The sequence below is a fragment of the Hemicordylus capensis genome, chromosome 11 (assembly GCF_027244095.1).
Source record: "Hemicordylus capensis ecotype Gifberg chromosome 11, rHemCap1.1.pri, whole genome shotgun sequence".
NCBI lineage: Eukaryota > Metazoa > Chordata > Lepidosauria > Squamata > Cordylidae > Hemicordylus > Hemicordylus capensis.
In genome coordinates, this window is record NC_069667.1 from 5,153,705 (window position 1) to 5,174,302 (window position 20,598).

Genomic DNA, 20,598 nt, shown 5'->3' on the forward strand with positions numbered 1-20,598 from the left:
GCCCCTCCCAAGTGCCTCCTCCCTCCGATCACAGAGCGGGCCCTCAGGGTCCTCAGGTAAATTCACTGCCTCCCCCTCCTCTTCTGAGTCCTCAAATGAAGGCATGACCTCTCCTAATGAAACAGATGGGGCGGAACTTCCTTTTGTGCTAGTGGAATCTGGCTAGATCCTACGGTGCACGGCATTTGGTGATGGGCAAACCCTCCCCAGCATGATTTCGTATGGGCTCTGTAACTGCAAGCCTTCTCAGCAGTCATGCAAGAGTCTCGTTCTGATGATCATTGACTGGGTAGGACACGCGCATGTTCCTGATTTCCAGCCGTGTGGAAAAAACAGGGTAGGAGGCAGTAGGTGTGCACGGTCATCTGCTCACCCCAGCTAGGTAGGAGGGTTCTTCCTCCTACCCCGTTCAGAAGCGGGGGACGGAATCTGCCTATGTCACTCATACATGACAAAAAATCAGGATCACGCACACCTCGTCCTGCCCTGTGCATGGTTGTGTGGACAGGCCTAGGATGTGTCCATCAGAGCAATTTCTGGCAATTGTAAGGACCCTGCTGAATGCCTGCTCACTGCTTTGGATTCCGACTACTGTTGTATGCAGAACTGACCCACACTCCTGGACCCTGGAAGGAGTTGGGACACCAGCAATGACACCCTGACTTCTGTGGCTTCTAAGGGGCAGGAGGCCCCTTAGAAAGGACCACTTTCCAGGTGTGCTGCTGTGACGCCCACCTTTCCCCTCCTCAACGATCCCTAAGCCAAGAACCCAGGGTGGTACAAGAGGAGGAGATAACCCATATCCCCAGGGTTCTGAAACTTGGGTCCCCAGATGCTGTTGGATTACAACTGTCATCATCCCTTGACCGCATTTCCTCTGGGCAAAAGTGCCAGGTAGGATGGCACCGACATCCCACATGATCAAGTTGTTGGAGCTAGGACCCTGGCAGCATCAGCTCTCAGTGACAATGTCTCATAGTGACCACTGGGGGGCGGTGGTTAGGGTCATGGTGGATAAAAGTGCTGGACTCCTCCCCGCTTTGTTCTTCCAGGGTTAATCTCCATTTTGTCTCTCCAGAGATGGCTGTTTGTTTTGGTCTCTCTCTTCAGCCATGAGCTACAGCTGAAATTAAGCTCCTTCACATTTGTTTGTAACCTTTTCTTTAAATAAATCCTTGTAGTTTCTCCAATACTAAAGATCTGTCTCAAGACCTCTTGCTTTGCTGCTTTCTCACCCAACTGGTTTTGCTCTGCGATTTGGGGTCTGGACTGCTACGCTTCCCCTACACACGCCCCCCTCCTCTCTTACCTAGGCTTTTGCTGACAGGCCAGCAAGAGCACGCACAGCTCCCGAAGCGAGGTAGCACACCTGTCCAACCCAGTTGGTTTATTATTTTATTTTGTCACATTTATATATCACCCCATATAAAATCTCTGGGCGGTTTACAAATTGAAAAGTCTTGACCATCGCAAAAGCCAGCCTTATATGACCATTTTGTTCCTAGCATGTGTATCCCAATAGGCAAGGGCTGGCCCGCCTAAACTGTCTTGGCTGTTTGCTTTTCTTACCCTGCTTTGGAGATGGAGACCGATGCCGCACGCTGTGGATGGCTTAACAAAAGCGTTAAAATAACCCTGATGCTCTTCTGCAGAGATCTGGAAAGGTCACTTTCTTTGCAGATGTAAATAAGATCATCAGCATTCTTATCGCATATTTTTTCTCTTGTACACAAAATTAAATCAAGCTCCTAAAAAGCCACATGCTGAAGAAAGTGTGTGTGTGTGTGTGTGTGTGTGTGTGTGTGTGTGTGTGTGTGTGTTTGTGTGTGTGTGTGTGTGTGTGTAAAACCCAACTCCATTACTATTTGGAAGGCTCTGGATGTGCATGTCGTACTTATTGTTGCAAGCCAAGGGCATCTGTCTAACTGCTAATTTTAGCATGACTTATGTTTGGGGAATTCGTACTTTCGAGGTCCATGGAGAGAGAGGTGCGATTGCAGGTGCATGTTATATAGTATGATTCCCAACCCAACACACACTGGGACATGATTTCTAGCCTAGATTGCATGCTGGAGTCGGAGGTTAGATCACAACTTCACATCCATTAGAAATTAAATGTGTTGCAGAAATGGTTTTGCAGCTTTCCCCCTTCAGGGCAGCAGTTTAGGGCCTGATTGTATCGATGAGGCATTTTGGGAAAGCATCTGAAATGCAGGAGTAGGGTTCCCCTGCTTCCTCCGGAATCCAGGAAAACATTCCAGGTGTTACCATGCTTTTCCCTAACGGAGACTAGAGGGTTGTCCCCGCATTGAGAGACTGATTTGGTTTCTTTGGGTGAGTTCTCACAGTTGGAAGTAAGTCAGTAGAGCATCTTGCTAAGATTCGGGAGCTGTGTACACTCCCAATAATGGAATGCGTCCATCATCCCCCTCAAAAAAAGCCCAGTTGGAGGACCAGGAAGGGAACTTGGGGAGAAGCTACCCTGGCCAGTCAGTTTGGGCAACCAACCTCCTCCAGCCTACATCAAATTTAAGATTACCCGCCATGTCCAACCACGCCGACCAACCAGGATGGCTCCTCCCGTTGATCCATCCACTGGTCACTTCCAGGTGGTCCTGGTTTTTCACCACTCACACAATCCATTTTTGGGAGCAGGCAGAGCTTCTTAATCTTAGCTGGATGATCTGCCAACTTACTTCCGATCCACCAGTCTTTAGTGTCTTAAGGAATGGAGTTCAGATCCAACCATACCCATTCACCCTAATCAAGAGAGAAATATGCATTCAGTCACATTAAGAACATAAGAACAGCCTTGCTGGATCAGGCCCAAGGAGGCCCATCCAGTCCTGCATCCTGTTTCCCACAGAGACCCACCAGATGCCTCTGGGAAGCCCACAGGCAAGAGCTGAGGGGCATGCCCTCCTCTCTCCTGCTGTGGCTCCCCTGCAACTGGGATTGAGGCATCTTTTCTCTGAGGCTGGAGGTGGCCTATATCCATCAGATCTCTGTGCAGACATCCAGCACAGGGGTACAGACAGAGGGAAAGCTTGAGGAGCAAGTCCTCACTTAAATTTTTTTGGGGGAAGAGGAGAGACACTAGGGATGCGCATGAATCACGATTCGAACAGCAATTCACAGCACAGACCCGACACCTTTAAATGGGAGGAGAGCAGGTCCATACCTGCAACTCCAGGGCTCACTGCAGCTTCCAGCGTTTGGTCAGCACACACTCCAGCTGCCATCGTGCACCAGTGGGACTCCCCGCGGCTGCTCTCATGTGATGGCAATAGGCAAATAGCCACCACGCATGCACAGAGGCCGCGTGCATGCCACCGTTGTGCAAGGGCAGCTGGGGGACACACTGCCCAAACAAGAAGTTTGGCAAGCAGCAGAGGAGTAGGTATGGACCTGCTCTCCTCCCATTTAAAGGTCCCCAGCTTGTGCTGCGAGTCGCTCTTTGAATCGCGATTCTTGCACATCCCCAAAAGACACTTTTGGAAGGAGATCTGGGTTACTAGGTTTGGCAGTGGGGAGTTCAGGAAAATGAGGGGAGATTCCTTAAATGCTTAGCAAGGGAAGAGCTGCACCCCTGGTCCTGTGATCCCACTCATTTGGACAGAAGAAGCCAATCCATCCATCTGAAGATTATCTCCCCCAGTTTGAGTGAATGGGGAAGCTCTTCTGGTCAGGGAAACTCTATGTTTCAGAGCTACAACAGAGCACTGAGTTGGCAGTATGTATATCCCTTTCCCAGAGAAGCTGGATTCTGCAAACCTGTGAAGAGATGAGCATTTAGGACTTGCTTTCTTTAATGCAAAGAGCCATATGGAATTGCTAAGCCACTGTTTGTAAGTAGGCAAAGGTTCTCTCTGAAATGATTAAAAAATGATAATAATAACCCACAACTTAGCAGTTGTGTTATGCTTTGGGTATTATAACTAGGCTGAACTTGATCATCAGTTATACTGTCCAGAAACTACATCACTACATCCTTGCAATTATTGTTTGCATCACTTTTTTTTTTTTTTGCCTTTTTGCCTTTGCTTTTATTTGCTGCTGTAAGGTTTTCAATATGTCCTCCATCCTCTCCTGGAAGGAAGTAGCTAGGATACACAGTCCTATAAGGATGCCAGTACCTTGGAGAGCTCCTGCCTATCCAAGTGGACAGTGCCAGGCCAAAGGAACCAAGGATGTGACTCAGAATAAGGCAGTCTCACAGGTTTATATATGTTGATTTGCAGACCGGTTGTAAGTAACCAAACAGCATGACATATGCTGCTTTTGCCTCTCTGAAGTGACTGGATATTGGATTGGCATTTCCAAAGTCAAATGAATGGTCCATTCTTGAAGGCCTGTCCACATTTTGATCCTGGGCGAAAGCAGTCTCTTACTATCCCCCACGCCACTGACTGGAATGTGTCCCTTGCCACAGACACGTTTCTAGTCAGTTGCTTCTAGCCTCCTATGCACTAGGGATCTGGCCGTGCATTTCCACGTCCGTGAACTCTTGGATGTTCTCAGTGCTCTCGGGCGATGTGGTGATGGGAGAGATGACGTGTTTCAGCCGCAGAAGCATTGTGAAGAGCAAGATGAGGAGGATAGCCAGTAGAGTTAGGAACAACCCTACATACATGTATAGGTTGGAGTATTTATCTGCCGTTGAGACTTCTGTAGCTAAGGTTGGAGGGTGAGAACGGCCAGTAAGATTTCCACGGAATCTGAAATTGACCTCAGTCATTGCTTACTGTCCATTTTCTCTGTTCAGTAAAAAAAATGTTGCTCTTTCTTTGGCAGCATACTAGAGATGATCTTTAGATGGTGGAGAGTTGGATGGCATTTGCCTAATTCTGAAATCTTTAATTTGGATGGGGAAACTGTTCTCACAAATGGGCCATTTCCTTACATGGTTCTAGGAAGTGAAATGGCAGTACCAATCAATGTAACATTCCCACTGGATTTTCAGTCTATTTATATCTCAAAGTCTTTTCGGTTGAAAAATATTTCAGTCCTCTCTTGGAAGGAACAGACATTATCTGAGGTTCACTTCTGGAGTATATTTGCTGCCAGCAGGGTCACACAATGGATCGCGTCTCCCATCCATTAATTTCTGGCTTGTCTAATTCTGGCACCAGTCTCCTTTCCTCACCAGAAGGCTAAGCAGCAGTGGCAAGCAGTGGTTATTCTTCTAGAATAACCAGAGTTAGCAACATTTTTTGACAATGCTGTCTTTCTAGAAATAAGAGAGAGAGAGAGAGAGGAGGGAAAGTTATTTTGCATTGCTTCATTGTTGTAACTTTATAGCAGACCGCTTGGTTCTGAAAGATATGGAGAAATTTGTATAGGCCTCCCAGATGATGTTTCAGTAATACCCCTCCATTTTGTCCTCCATTTTGTTCAGTAATACCCCTCCATTTTATTTTACTTGGATGTTTGGAAGCATGCTAGCTCTCCGTCGCCAAGTTTCAGGTAGATAGGTGATTGGGAGCACTACACATAGTAACATTACGCTGGAAGAAGTTGTTGTTGTTATTATTATTATTAATTCGATTTCTATACCGCCCTTCCAAAAATGGCTCAGGATGGTTTACAAAGAGAAATAATAAATTAATAATAAATTAAAAAGTTGCCATATTCCCCAAACCCTCTCCTCTCTTCTTTATCTGATTTCCCCTAAAAGTGCATTCCTGAGGGACAAGGGATCTTCCAGAACATATTTTCAGGCAGGGAGCAGCAGAGTGAAGGGGGCTTGGAGAAAATGGCCCCTCCTCTTTGTGTAATTGTGATATTACTCTGTAAGTCACCGTGACTGGAAGCCAATAGAGATGCAGACCAACCAATTGCAGCCCTATTTCCTCAGCTGCAAGCCTACATTGGCAATATTGTTACATTTAATAGCCTGCTCTTCCTCCAAGGAGCCCAGAGTGGTGTACTACATACTTTTCTCCTCACAACAACCCTGTGAAGGAGGTTAGGCTGAGAGAGAAGTGACTGGCCCAGCGGCACCCAGCAAGCCCCCTACTAGATACATCATGTCTTGCTTGCTAGGGATCTGGAGGAAGCATCTGAGAAAAATTCTGCAATATTTCTCCTTGTGAAGAACCCTAAAGTGATATTCAAATTTCATTTTGGGAGAAATTGGGGTTCCTCTAATTTCCACCATTCTTCATTGCTGAAAGTTCTTCTCTGTCCTGGGTGCATTTCTTCTGCAATGGTCTGTCTTGCTCTGGTTTTAAAAGCAGGATATTTTAGTAAATTAACCATAACACTTTCCTTTAAAAAAACATCTCAGAATGTTTTTAATCTCACTGTGTAACATTCCTATCTTGTTGTACTTACAAAGCAGCTGTGAGTCAAACATTGTTAGCCATGTTTATTATCTGGATAAACAGATATGTGGGGTGATGACAGAAGAGAAGCAATGCACTAGCATTTGATGTCCACATTCCCAGCTTCATTCGCATGTACACTGGAGTCAAGTTGTATCCACAACTCTCAACTAAATCCAAACTAAATCTCCATTTACTTTCTGGAAACTAGGGGAGTGGGCTGAAACCTGAAAAATGAAAATAGGTGTGTGCATACGATCAGAATTTTTAGATTCCCAATCAGTGTTCCCTAACAGGGATTCCCAGATGTTGTTGACTACAATCCCCAGAATCCCTAGCTGCAATGGCTTTTGGTTGGGGATTCTGGGAGTTGTAGTCCACAACATCTGGGAATCCCTGGTAAAGGGAACAATGAATCAAGCCCATAAATGTTGGCCAACTGTAACATCTCTGGGGACAAATGCTTATCTCTAGAGGGTAGGCATTTTTGGCAACGTTTACCTCCTTAGAGATGGGAAATAGGTTATAGCATCCTTGTGCTTTCTGAGTGTTAATCCCTTCTTTCTCTCTAACCCCAAACGATTATGGTAAAATTGTCATCATTTTTGGACAGAGGAAAGGGATAGGATAACAACGAGCAAATTGTTGTGCTGTCTCCATGGAGTAATCTTTGGAGGACATCCCTGCCCATTTTCATTTCCATCTCTCTGACAACAATAAAACTTTATAGTCGTCTTTGTGCTTTAAAAACTTTTAAAAGCTTTTAAAACACCATTGCCAATTGGGCGGCTGTGGGCCATATGGTCAAGAGAATAAAAGCATGCTCACACACTGAAAGCTGATAGTATTACAATGCTATCACCTCTTTTCCATCTCTAGGGGCATAGACCTCCTCAAAAATCACCATGAACATTTGTTCCCCCAGATGGTTCTGATCAAATAATCCCCACTGGCTGATGTACTCTCTCCCCCAAAAGCAAAATAGTGGTCTCAGTTAACCATCAAGGGCAGATGGGAAACACAACTGGGATGGAACCTGGTAAATCAGGACAATTGGGGACACGGGATATGGCCATGTGGGCCATAATACAGACTGGTTGGGTGTGGCCACGCCATCTCCCGTTTTGTCTGCCACTATTTCAGCTGCGAAAGCCATTTAATCCCGAAAAGCCGCTGTTGCTAACCACATCACAACAATAAAGGATGTGATGTGGTTACCAAAAAAACTAGGTAACGTTATGCTTAGAGCATTAGCCTGCAGTTCAAGTCTTAATATAATCAATTACAAACTGAGGGCTCTGATTAATGAGCCTCTACTGGGCAGTTTTAAATAAACGGAAGAGATCAAGGAGCGGAGATAATTACAAAGAGGAAGAAGACAGAGGCGTGGATGCCTTTCGGTGAGTACTCCACCCTGTCGTACCCACATCCGTAACTTCCTCCGGCTCAGGGAGGAAGTGGATGAGCACAACCAAATTCCATGTTTACAGTAAGGCTGGGCTCACGAGCAGGCCAGCTCAGGTAGGGCAGTCCAGCCTGGGTTGGGCTGCTCGTGCGGAGTGCCAGGATCGAGTCCGACCCCGACCTCGCAAATAGCTTGACTCTCGATCCTGGCCTTTAGCCAGGGTTAAGGGGGTGAGCACACCCTTAAATCTGGCCAGGGTCTTATGTGTGCTTGCAGTGGCCATCGCCTGAGCACACATAGAGTTGGGCAGCAAGAGTGCCCAGCTGGGGGAGGATCGTGTGCCTGGCACAGTGCATTGAGGGATGCTGGAGGACTTCCTCCTGCAGCTCCCTGCTCTGCTGCTCGTGTGCCACAACCAGGGGTGTAGCCATAATTGAGTGGATGGATTCAAAGAACCCGGGCCCCCCAAGCTCCAGAGGCCCCCCCCAGCTCCACCCCTCCCTATTTTATTCATTATCTCCCTCACTCTGAGGGGCTGCTGGGGAAGGGACGAACATGGGCCCCCCTCCCCTGGACACACCCCGGACCACAGTGAGCAGCAGAATGAACTGGGGAGCATGATCGTGTGCAAGGAGGCAGGCAGGAGCCTTCCTGCCCTCCCGCCCTCCCCAGAGAGGTCGTGTGCAAGGCCTCATTGAGCACTTTTGTTGCCTTCTGCATCGGGGGATATTTTGTGAGGTCAAGAGGCAAGCTACCCCCTGCTCGCCACATCTCCCGACTTCGAGAAGGTTTTTAGGAACCCTTTTGCTTGCCCTCTTCCTTGTTCTGATTCTTTTTGCGGTCTGAACCACTTTATTAACTTTTTGTTGAAATGTGTGCATTTGTGTAATATATTACAAATAAGGCCACAAAGGAGGCCTTGGGCATGCATACCCAGTCTTGGACATGGAGTCAGAGAGGAGGAGGAGGAGGAGAGGAAGAGGAGAGCTGGTCTTGTGGTAGTGAGCATTAATTGCCCCTTTGCTAAGCAGGTTCTGCCCTGGTTTGCATTTGAATGGGAGACTACATGTGAATGCTGTAAGATATTCCTTTTAAGGATGGAACTGCAATCCAGGGGTAGGTATCTGCTTGTCATGCAGAAAGGTCCAAGTTCCTTCCCTGGCATCTCCAGAGAGGGCAGAGAGAGACTCCCACCCGTAACCTTGGAAAGCTGCTGCCAGTCAGTGTAGACAATACTGAGTTGGTTGGATCAATGGCCTGACTCAGTTTAAGGCAGTTCCCTATTATCCTATGAACCGGTCCCATCTCCTCTTAATTGGTTTTTGATTTTAGTTGTTACATATTTTTTATTTTAGGGTGGCCATTTTGGAGGGGCAGTATATAAATCGAACGAATAAATAAAAGAATTTTAATTAGCACACCAGAGTGTTACATGCACTCTACTGTTCATATTTTATTTTATTTTATATTAATGCCCTGCTTTGCAGCCAAGACTGCCTCCAAAGTGGTTTATAATCAAAATCCATCAGAAGATACAATATAATTAAATGGGCGTGTGCTTGTATAGTGAGGAGAGGAAGAAACATTGAATTCCGACGGATATAATTATCTTTCTTAGCACTGTCCAGCTTTGCACTTGGGAATTCTCTTTTCAGTCTCCCCCCACCTCTGCCACCAGCAAACCTGCAAAATAGATTAGATCAAGTGAACATGCTTTTGCACACTGTCACCAGCTGCACTGCACGACTGCACAAGAATTTGAACTCAGGACCCAAATTCCAGGGTTCCAAATCCAACAGCTGACTGATTGCAGCACCCTGCACTGGGGCTACATGAAAGAGGAATCCTGAGTGCAGCAAATAATTTAATGCCAATAGCTGCCCTGTGGGTAAAGGTAAAGTGTGCTGTCAAGTTGATTTCGACTCCTGGCGACCACAGAGCCCTGTGGTTTTCTTTGGTAGAATCCAGGAGGGGTTGACCATTGCCTCCTCCCACGCAGTATGAGATGATGCCTTTCAGCATCTTCCTATATCGCTGCTGCCCAATATAGTACCAGTGGGGATTCGAACCAGCAACCTTCTGCTTGTTAGTCAAGTATAGTAAGACACAAAAAGCTCAGAATAATCAGTGATCTGTTTTTGATCTAACCAACCCTGAACTTACAGGTAAACAAAAAGAAAAGGGAAATTGGGTTCCCCGAGCCCAGAGGCCAAATAATAAGACTCTCCTATAGCTAAGCAACTGTGGCAAACATCCTTGGCATAGCTAGACAAGTAAGCATTTCTTTGCTACCTTGCAGAATAAGTTGACGTTCTCTTAACAGGTTCACTGACTTTTCCAGAGCTAGTTTTGTTGACTCAGAATGCGGTGATGGTTACAAGGAGACAGAGTGAAATACAGCTAATGTGACAGTTCTTAGGCGAAGAATTAATAATCTGCTGCTTAGCAAAACAAAAACAAAAACAAAAAGCCTGGTGGAAGCACTCAGATCTTCTAGGCGGCGTGGGATTTTTGAGACCAGGCCACCTGGCTGGTCTGCAAGCGAAGGTGCTTGCATTTGATCTGATTCGCTGCCGGTGCAATCGATACCCTGGCATAGCTGGTTCACAGTATACAGCCTTTGAATCTCCTTAGTTCTCTCAGGGGAGAAAAGCTCTACGCAAAGTGATACCTTAATGCATGCTTTTCAACCCAAATCTGTCGGGAGTTTACGCTTTCCATCTTTTGGTGGCAGATGGTCTGTTTCTTGCTTTCATGTCAAAACCATTGAGAGAGAGAGAGAGAGAGAGAGAGAGAGAGAGAGAGAGAGAGAGAGCACTCTAAGGTTTTGCAGGGCTGACAGAAAGGAAAACCGATTTTGCAAAGCACAAACAATTACCTGTCATTGTAAGCGGGACCAAGATGCCAACTCCCAAGATAGCTGCAGGTCGACTAGAAGCTTGTCCTCTAAGCTGCCCACGCTTGGCCAGAAGACCTGGCTCCCCCAACAGCACCCTGTCAAAGTCCACTTTCTTCTTTTCTCCTTGGGAAGCCACGGTTTTGCATTGCGACAGGCAGAGATGTTGCTTCTTCCTTCGACACCGGTTGGCACTGCTGGTTTCACGGGGCTGATAGTTTTCTTTTCACAGGAGGCAAATCCATCTGTCTTGTGGATAGTCAAGGTTGCTCCTTGGTTTCTCTTCTCCGGCTTCTACAGGCAGGGAAAAGGAGGTTTCTTTCTGGGCAGGGAAAGGATTTTCTCTAGTGCAGCTAGCTTCATCAGTAGGGAGAGGAGAGAGAGAGCAGGCAGAAAAGAAGAGGAGGCTGCTAGTGATACTACCAGCAAAGTTTCTGCAAACCCTTTTAACACCTCCCATGCCACAGACTACAAATCAAACTCCTCCTTTCTTTACTGGGCAGCCAGACACAAAGCCAAGGCTGGATCTGGGAGGCACTGCTAGCTCAGCCATGTCATTTAGGGACACCACTGCTGGGGTTTGTTTTGTTGTGTTTAAACCTGAAAAGCTTATTCGGTGTTATTTTCAAAGAAACCCATGCAGCTGATTGAGAGCTGATGTTAAGCTTAATGGGCCACATTCGTCATGAATAAATTCTGTGAAATAAATAAGTTAACCAAAACAAACTTTTCTCGTGGATTTCAGGGGTGCTTCATCGCGACTTAACTGCTAGAAGGTTGCCCAAAGCAGTGGCTAAAATTGGCCTTACTGAAAATGGTGGTGGGAAAAAATAAATAAAAATAAGTACCAATGATGGCAGGATGGTAAGTGGTGGGGGGGGGGAGAGAAGGAAGGAAGGAAAGGCAGGGAAGGGAGGAGAGAGAGAGAGAGAAAGAGAGAGGAAGGAAGGAAGGAAGGAATTGCTTTTAAGACAAACTCATCTTTGGTGCCTGATAAATGAGCAAAGAGGCACCTTTTTAAAATGATCATTTTAAAAATGATTCTCTTTATTTAGCAGGGGGAGAGCAACTGGCCCTATCCATCCCCAGCACAGCATCCTTCCAGTGGTTGTTGCTGGTGTCCATCTTATGTTTCTTTATGAGATGGTGAGCCCTTTTGGGACAGGGAGCCATCTTATTTGGGAATCCTTTTGTTGAAAAGCAGTATATAAATATTTGTCACTGCCGTATATATTTTCCATGAAGCTGCTATAGGACTCAGACAAATTGGCCAACAAATGTTCTTGTTTATTACATTTTGGAATGACAAAAGTTCAGGACATCCAACCAGATCTGTATTTTTCAGTGATATGTAAATCAGCCAATAATGTTCTGTCATCATATGCCACATTTTTTCTGTGTTGTATTTTATTATAACAATTATAATAATGGAAGCTGAAAACATAAGCTGTGCGGGTTTCCTCAAAGGCTGGAGACAGACTATCCCATTGTCAGAGAACTGAATATCTATGGTTGTTTTAGTCTCCCAAGCTGCCCTGGGAGATCTTTTAAAGGGCAGAAGAAAGAAAGAAAGAAAGAAAGAAAGAAAGAAAGAAAGAAAGAAAGAAAGGAGGGAGGGAGGGAGGGAGGGAGGGATGGAGGAAGGAAGGAAGGAAGGAAGGAAGGAAGGAAGGAAGACTCAGCCACTGGATTAGGGCAGCCCTTTCATGAGGCAAGGTGAGACGGTGACATCAGGCGGCATGCTACCGAGGCACCAGTGGGGCAGTAAGATGGGGTGAGGCTGTAGCTCAGGGGAAGAGCATCTGCGTTGCATGCAGAAGGTCCCTGGTTCAGTCCCTGGTGGCATCTTTGGGTAGGGCTGGCAAAGACTCCTGCCTGGAGCCTGCAAGAAGCTGCTGCCAGTCAGTGGAGACAGTCCTGAGCTAGAGGGACCAAAGGCCATGGAATATATTCCTATGGCCATCGGGAAAGAACCAGTGCATTTCAGTGGGCATGTCTGGTCATTCGTTTTAGGATGAGGCTGTAGCTCAGTGTTAGAGCATCTGCTTCTCGTGCAGAAGGTCCCAGGTTCCCTCCCCGGCAGCATCTCCAGGTAGGGCTGGGAGAGACTCCTGCCTGATACCTTGGAGAGTCACTGCCAGCCAGTGTAGACAATCCTGAGCTAGATGGACCAAGGATCTGACTCCGCAGAAAGCCGCTTCCTGTGTTCCTGTGCCTCCCACCATGGCAATCGGATCAGCGCTTTGGGACTGACCTGTCCCTTGCAAGCATTGAGTGGAACGCCTTCCTTCACACTCCTTTCAACCAGTGTGCCCTCTAACAGGGATTCCCAGATGTAGTTGACTACAACTCCCAGAATCCGTAGCCAAAGGCCACTGCAGCTGGGGATGCTGGGAGTTGTAGTCAACTACATCTGGGAATCCCTGTTAGAAGGAGCAGTGCTTTCAATGCTTGCAAGAAGCACAAGGAGAGAAGAGGAGACTTCTACCAGCCTCCCCCCTTCCCTGCCCCCCACAATATATTTCCAAAGATTTGCGAGGTTAGTTCTGAAAAGGGGGCTGGCCAGGGCGTGGGGCACCTTACCTCCATCATAAGAACAGCCCTGCTGGATCAGGCCCAAGGCCCATCTAGTCCCGCATCATGTTTCACACAGTGGCCCACCAGATACCACTGGAAGCCATGGGCAGGAGTTGAGGGCATGCCCTCTCTCCTGCTGTTACTCCCCTGCAACTGGTATTCAGAAGCATCCTGCCTTGGAGGCTGGAGGTGGCCTATAGCCCTCCGACTACTAGCCATTGATAGATCTCTCCTCCATGAAGTGATCCAAACCCCTCTTAAAGCCTTCCAGGTTGGTGGCTGTCACCACATCTTGTGGCAGAGAATTCCACAAGTGGATTATGCGTTGTGTGAAAAAGTATCTCCGTTGGTTGGTCCTAAGTTTCCTGGCAATCAATTTCATGGGATGACCCCTGCTTCTAGTGTTATGTGAGAGGGAGAAGAATTTCTCTCTATCCACTTTCTTCACACCATGCATGATTTTATAGACCTCTATCCTGTCTCCCCGCAGTCGTCTTTTTTCTAAACTAAAAAGCCCCAGGTGTTGTAGTCTTGCCTCATAAGAAAGGTGCTCTAGGCCCCTGATCATCTCGGTTGCCCTCTTCTGCATCTGTTCCACAATATCTTCTGCACAGGTTCCACAATATCTGGGTCGGCCCCTTTACTGGATGTTTGCAGCTTTTCGCTTCACTGGCTTCTGGCCCTGGCTGCAAGAACCAGACATCTCTCTGCCTTGCCTGACAGATTGCTGATGGCATTGCAAAGAACGGTCACCAGGTGGGTGTGCCATGCTCGGTGAATTGTTTTCTACCCTTGGAGGAACAATTTCTCCCCTCTGAGCGGGGCTCCCCCACACCACCCTGGGTCGTTGAATTCCGTTTTTGGCCCCAGTTAACAGAAAGGCCACATGGCTTCCAGATCGTCTGTCGCCCCAAGCTGAGCTGCTTCAAGGGTGTGTTGTCTGAAGTTCTCCAACCAAAACGGAAGCCTCCTCTGCTGACGGGAAGGTTGCTCCTCGTTCTCAAGTGAGAATCACAAGGCCCTGAAGTGTTTACATCTTCCGAGCTGCAAATGTGTCAAATGCTGTGCTGTAAACAAGAAGAGTCGTTGTGAAGCAAGCTCAGGCTGAGAGAGCAGATTAGATGCAGCCATTTTTGTTAGGCTGTGGCCTGGTCCACACAGTCACTCAAACCCAGGTTCCATGTGGGTTACCAACATCAGTGGGATTGTGTGAACCCACACCAAAGTGGCTGATTGCCCGAGACGAATCTGAGATGCCTGCCTTGGGGTGGGTTCACACAATCGCTCTGATGTTGGTAACCCACCTTAAACCTAGGTTTGAATGACTGAGCCCTTGCTCGCAATCCTGTGAGCTGGCTTGAGGCCAGGCGGTGGGCAAGGCTAGAGGAATTTACCTCCCCCACAGACGATCTCGTAGAGTTGCTGGGTGCTCAGATTGCACATCCTGATGAGCCCCTACTGCCCCAGGCAAGTGCACAGTGCATTGTGGGGATTCCCTCGGTGACAGCCAGGAGCCCGCAGCTGTGCTGACCAACGAGCAGTTAGCCTGAGTTAAGGGCACACTCACACCCTTAACTTCGACTAACCGGCGGGCTTTGTAGGCAGGTTTGCCGCCGGGGAGCCCTGGGGCTCCTGGTGGTTCTCACGGGCAGCCAAGCTTGGCTTTGTCTTCCTTACAGACTTTAGGGCTGTTCTCGGGACCCGAAACAGGATTGGAGAGCATCCAGCCAAGGGAGGAGAGCCATGAACACTCCTGATTGGCAGCTGAGGGATTGTGTGGGAGCTGGGGAGGACTAAGCTACAGAATTCTCATCTATGGAATTAATTAACCTGTGGAACTCTCTGCCACAGAGAGGTGCGTCATCCCATGAAACTGATTGCCAAGAATTTTAGGGCCAACAAAAGGAAGTCCTTTTTCACACAACGTATCACCAGCCTATGGAATTCTCTGCCACAAAATGAGGGGATAGCCAACAGCCTGGATGGCTTCAAGAGGGGTTGAGATAATTTCACGGAGGACAGGTCTATCAATATTATTTATTTATTTATTTATTTATTTATTTATTTATTTATTTATTTATTTGATTTATATACCTCCCTTCCAAAATGGCTCAGGACGGTTTACAATTTAAAAAGCTACTTAAGCTACTTTAGTAGCTACTAAATATAGCTACTAGTCTGGTGGCTATGGGCCACCTCCAGCCTCAAAGGCAATTTGCCTCCAAAGACCAGCTGCAGGGGAGCAACAGCAGGAGAGAGGGCATGCCCTCATCAGCTCTTGCCAGTGGGCTTCTCAGTGGCATCTGGTGGGCCACTGTGTGAAACAGGAGGCTGGAATAGATGGTCTTCGGCCTGATCCAGCGGGGCTGTTCTTCTGTAGGATGGCTTTTCATCCACCCTTTATAAAATCCTGTGGACAGAATGTGGCTTGGGTATGCCTGTACCACCCAGCTCCTGGCTCGCACACGATCACCCTCCCCACTTCCTGCCTTGATCTTTGCAAACACGGGGTCCTGAGATCAACCCCTTGGACTGCCTGTCTGGTGACACCAGCCTAGACCAGGTGATAGCCCAGGCTGGCAGCAGCATCAATGCTGCTCTCCATTTCAGCAGCACTGGAAGACTTGAATGCAGTTCCTTCCCTGACTTCCATGCATGCTTTAGGTCTGCCATGCCAGTCGATAAATTTGCAAGCATGGATCTGTAAACCTATATTTATGTATGTCATATTTGTCCCCCAAGGTCAAATAGAAACAAAGTTGATCCTCCACTCCTGTAGACGGTGTTTATGCTTCAGAATAACTGAAGGGCTCAGTGCTCCCCCAAGGTCAGTGCCCCAGTTATCTGGGTTGACTGGACCTAATTTTGGACCTGATGCTACAGCAGGGAAACTCAGACGAGGTTGTCAGCAGCTGATCTCTGCCTCTCAGTGGATCAGTGTTCTCGAGCTCTTTTGGAAGGGAGATACTGTGGTCTTCCTTGTGTGAATGGTTAGTGTCCATGTCAAATGAGGAATTTGATGCAACTCTATCCTGAGGCCATTCAGCCTCGGAGACATAAACAGCCCAGAGACGTAGGTTTGGGGTGGTATAGAAATATTTTAAATAAATAAATATCATAAATAAATAAAAATCCACGCAGTCCAAAACTGCATTCTATCTGGGTTTGGGAGCTGTGTGTGCTCCCAATTTTCGGTTGTGTGGAAGCAAGATCAGAGGAAACCCTAAATAGCTTTTCTTCCGTCCTTGCTTCCACACAATCACTTCTACCCAGGTTTTCCTCCTACCTTGCTTCCACACAACCAAAAACTGGGAGCACACACAGCTCCCAAACCCAGGTAGAACACAGTTTTTGATTGTGTGAATAACCTCATAGTCTTTGATTGCTTCTATGTAACCTAGTCCATTGCAAAGTTCACAATTTCCCCCATTCTTCGTAAACAATTTCCACCAAATCCTCATTCAGCCATGAAACTCACTGGGTAACTCTGGGCCATTCACTTCTCTTTCAGCTTAACCTACCTCTGAGGGCTGTTATGAATATAAACATAACCTCTGGGTTCCTTGAAGGAGCAGTGGGATAAAAATCTAAAAATGAATTCATGGGTATTGCTCAGTGTAATGGTGTTTAAACTTAACTGCAACGATAACAATTCATTCTTAATGACCTAATTATTGGTCCCTTTTGTGTATTAACTTTTTTTTTTTTTTTGCATTTTACAGGATTGTATATTTGTTTGCAATTTTTAAAAATGAAAATTTGTGGACTGTTAATTAAACAAACCTGAATCTAGTGGCCAATGCCATCACAATTTTTTGTGGCGGTGAGTTCCACCAGTTAGTTGTTTGCTATTTGTAGAAGTCCTTTATTTTGTCCGTCCCGAATCTCCTTCCAGTCTCTTTCTTTAGAGGACCCTGAGTTCAGGTGACATCAGCATGCGTAGTGGATTCCATTTTGAAGCAGAGTGTGTTGGCGAAGCGTCTCTGCAGATCCCCAGGGAAAGCAACTTAATTTTAAGGTTACAGATTTCTGGCTCCACTGGTGCACTGAATATGTCAGAAAAAATAAGAATCACGGAAGTTAAACTCTGAAGCTCCCAAATCCATCAGCTTGAGGCATCCGTTGTCACTTCCTATGGCTTACCTAGGTCAATGTCACTCTTCACTGCCCTTCTTCTTGACTAATTGCTCACTCAATTTCTTGTTCTAGGCTGGGGTTGAAGGCTGTGCTGGGACCTCTGATGGGGCAGGAGTCTGGATGCTGCTCAGGAGGCAGACTCTGGATAGTTTCGAGGGGAGTCCAGACTCCAGACAGGTAAAGAGTCAGGACTTCATAGGAACTGAGGAAGTGGCTTTATATCGTCAAGCCCTTGATCCATCTAGTTCTCATCTCCGAGGAGAGGAGAGCTGGCCTTGTGGTCGCAAGCATGACTTGCCCCCTTAGCTAAGCAGGGTCCGCCCTGGTTGCATATGAATGGGAGACAAGAAGTGTGAGCACTGGAAGCTATTCCCCTTATTAGGGAATGGAGCTGCTCTGGGAAGAGCATCTAGGTTCCGAGTTCCCTCCCTGGCTTCTCCAAGATAGGGCTGAAAGAGACTCCTGCCTGCAACCTTGGAGAAGCCACTGCCAGTCTGTGAAGACGATACTGAGCTAGATAGACCAATGGCCTGACTCAGTATATGGCAGCATCCTATGTTCCTAGTTCAGGTTTGTCTACACTGACTGGCAGCAGCTTCTCCAAGGAGACAGGAGAAGCATCCTTCTCTCCTGAAGTTGCTGACAAGGAAGGAACCTGGGCCACACTGGTTCACGGGCCGCTTTGGGGATACTTGTCAAGGGGAATCCCTTTGCACACAATTTGCATAGTGATGCAAATGGCCTCTGCACATGCACAGAGGTCACAGAAATGGCCTCTGCATCAGTGTTCCCTCAGAGTTCCCTCAGTGTTCCATCTCTGCATCAGAGATTCCCAGATGTTACTGACTACAACTCCCAGAATCCCCAGCCAGAGGCCACTGCAGCTGAGGATGCTGGGAGTTGTAGTCAACAACATCTGGGAATCCCTGTTAGAGGGAACAGTGCTCTGCATGTGTGCAGAAGCCCAAACCGGGCTGCAGCTAGACTAGACTGTCATTGGCTTGGAGGAGCCCTTGCCACCACTGCCTCCAATGTCTCTGTCACTGCCTTGCCACCTCCACTAAAGGTATGGAGACCCTTTTCCCTCACAACCCCCCTGGCACCTTTAGGATAAGGATTAGGGATGCCCCCTTTACCAGTATCCCCAAACTGAATCGCAAACTGGTTCTTAGAACTGGGGCCGGTTCGAACTTGGACCTGCCGATCCGGGCCGGCTCGATTCAAACCACAGTTCAAATCAATCCAGCTCACACGTCTCTACCCAAAGCGACAAAGGCTTTGACCCAAAGGGACAAAGGTTTGTCCTACCCACTGAACAGTCATGTGAACAAGCCTATGGTCAGTCAAATGTTTCCAAAGCCTCTGTCTACCTCTTTAGTTAGCAGTCTAATGCTGCTTCCCAGTCCTTCCCATTTTTGTGTGCTCTGTGGGGATTTGGCATTTTTGAAGCTCAGCTGTGTGTGTGTATGTGGTATTCCCCTTGTTGTGTCACATGCACATCAAGCAGCGCAGTTTTAACAGGAAGGAATTTATTAGGCACTTTGTTTTGGATCTGCCCCACTGGGGTCAACAGATTCTGCTTTCATCTCCCCTTTGCTATTATTAGATTTGAGCAAAACAACCCCAGCCCTTGGCAAAAGGCAACCAGAATTTTCAGGTTTTGACTCACATCAGAACAACTGGGTTTCCTGTGACCTCCTCTGTGATCCATAGAACAACCCAGACTTGATGGGAAATTTCGCCCAAAGCATCTCGGAGGAAGACGGGTTCTTGACTATATCATTGTCTTGGAGTCATGGGGTTGAGTAAACTCTGAATGGAGCTTACAGTTATTCCCCCCCCCTCACCCCCAGCTGAGTCATTTCTGGCTAGCAGCATATGATTTTATTCTGAATATGCCTTTATATCCAAACTATTAGAAACTAACTTTAAAAACATGGGCTGGTTGGTACCAGAATATGCTATCAAGATGACATAGAGAAGCAGATAGATGTGCAAAGGAAGACGGAAGGGAAGTGGGAAGACAGACAGATCAGATAGGGAAGGAAGACATGACCAGCAGCTAGTCTGAAAGCTAGAAACATGTAAAAAAAAATAAATGTCAGCGACTGAGTGTGTTCTCTGCCCAACTTCCAATGCAGGTTTGGTGGAGAATACTGTGCGAATATCGGGAATCTAGCATAGGAGCTAGACTTGGGCAGTTTTGGACCCACCAGGAACACACTCTCTCAGATGTCGACATTTTATGGACATGTTCACAGTGTATGGACTGGCTAGTGGTTATGTGAAGTGATAGATAGATGGATGGATAGATTAGGAAATTATGGGAGGGAGGGAGGGAGGGAGAAGGAGAGAGAGGGGAGCGAGCGAGAGGAAAGGAGGGAGAGGGAAGGAGGGAGAGGAAGGCAGGGAGGGAGGACCTATGGACCAAATTGGGTCCTTAGGCCCAAATTGCATGCCTAAGAAAGTGCCAACCTTACACCAGAATACAGAAAGGGAGGGAAGTAGAGAGCTTTGGTTGTATACTGCTTCTCAACATGAATGTGAGGCTGTTCTCACGACCAGCCTAACCCGGCCTGGGGCAGCCCAGCCTGGGTTAGGCTGGTTGTGAGAAGCGGGAGGGTCCTCATGGATCCCTCCGCTCCGCAGCTGCCTCTGAACCCGGCTGCTTTGTATCGTGTGTCTCCTCTTCTCGTGCGCAGCCTGAGAAGACACAGAGCTGGGCGCCTAGCAGACCCGTCTGGCGGGGGAATCTCCCAATGCAACAGGCACGCGACATGTTGAATGGCGGGATGCGGGCAGCTGGAAGGAGTTCCGGCCGAAGATCCCTTCCGTGCTCCATAGTGGAGTGCGGAGCGTGTGGCTGTGCGCGGAGTTCCCCGAAGACAATCTGCTTGGTTGTCTGGCGGGAAGGTACATTAAAAGCAGCCTCTCCCCTGCACCTTCCCCTCCTGCCCATGGTGATGGTGAGAATCGCCTCTCTGCCATAATTACATCCAGTGGGGAGAAGTTCCATACCTTAATTGCTGCAAAGTCCTTGCCTGTCTTGAATCCACTGGCCATGGTTCTGCCATTATGAGAAAGGGAGAAAATCTCAGACCACTGCTTGCCTGGCCATACAGACAACCATCCTGGCTTGCACCACATCTGCACTCTGGGTCACGGATTCCTGGTGGTGCCGTCTCGGTTTCCACTTGCAGAACTTCCACTGCATGGGCATATGCGTTGAGGATACGCCATCGTGCCAGGCAGCGAAA

General features: G+C 47.5%; 1 protein-coding gene across 3 annotated transcripts; it reads right to left on the reverse strand.

Moving 5' to 3' along the window:
• Positions 1-1,381: 1,381 nt before the first annotated feature.
• SERTM2 (serine rich and transmembrane domain containing 2) lies at positions 1,382-20,397 on the reverse strand. 3 transcript variants are annotated; one of them, XR_008311661.1, is made up of 3 exons: positions 10,610-11,025; positions 4,137-5,230; positions 1,382-2,760 (listed from the first exon to the last, which is right to left on the reverse strand). XR_008311661.1 is itself a non-coding variant. In XM_053274188.1 (3 exons), exon 3 carries the CDS (start codon positions 4,736-4,738, stop codon positions 4,463-4,465), a length of 276 nt encoding a protein of 91 aa, XP_053130163.1. In that variant the 5' UTR covers positions 4,739-5,230; positions 10,610-10,921; positions 20,360-20,397; the 3' UTR covers positions 3,792-4,462. The 3 variants fall into 3 exon arrangements, 2 of the variants coding, with proteins under 2 accessions (XP_053130163.1, XP_053130162.1); XM_053274188.1 differs by lacking the exon at positions 1,382-2,760 and adding an exon at positions 20,360-20,397 and having other exon boundaries at positions 3,792-5,230; positions 10,610-10,921; XM_053274187.1 differs by lacking the exon at positions 1,382-2,760 and having other exon boundaries at positions 3,792-5,230.
• Between the last annotated feature and the right edge of the window lie 201 nt (positions 20,398-20,598).

Excerpts from the sequence above, each read along its gene's own strand:
- SERTM2 (XM_053274188.1), bottom strand. The coding sequence starts at position 4,738 with ATGACTGAGGTCAATTTCAGATTCCGTGGAAATCTTACTGGCCGTTCT.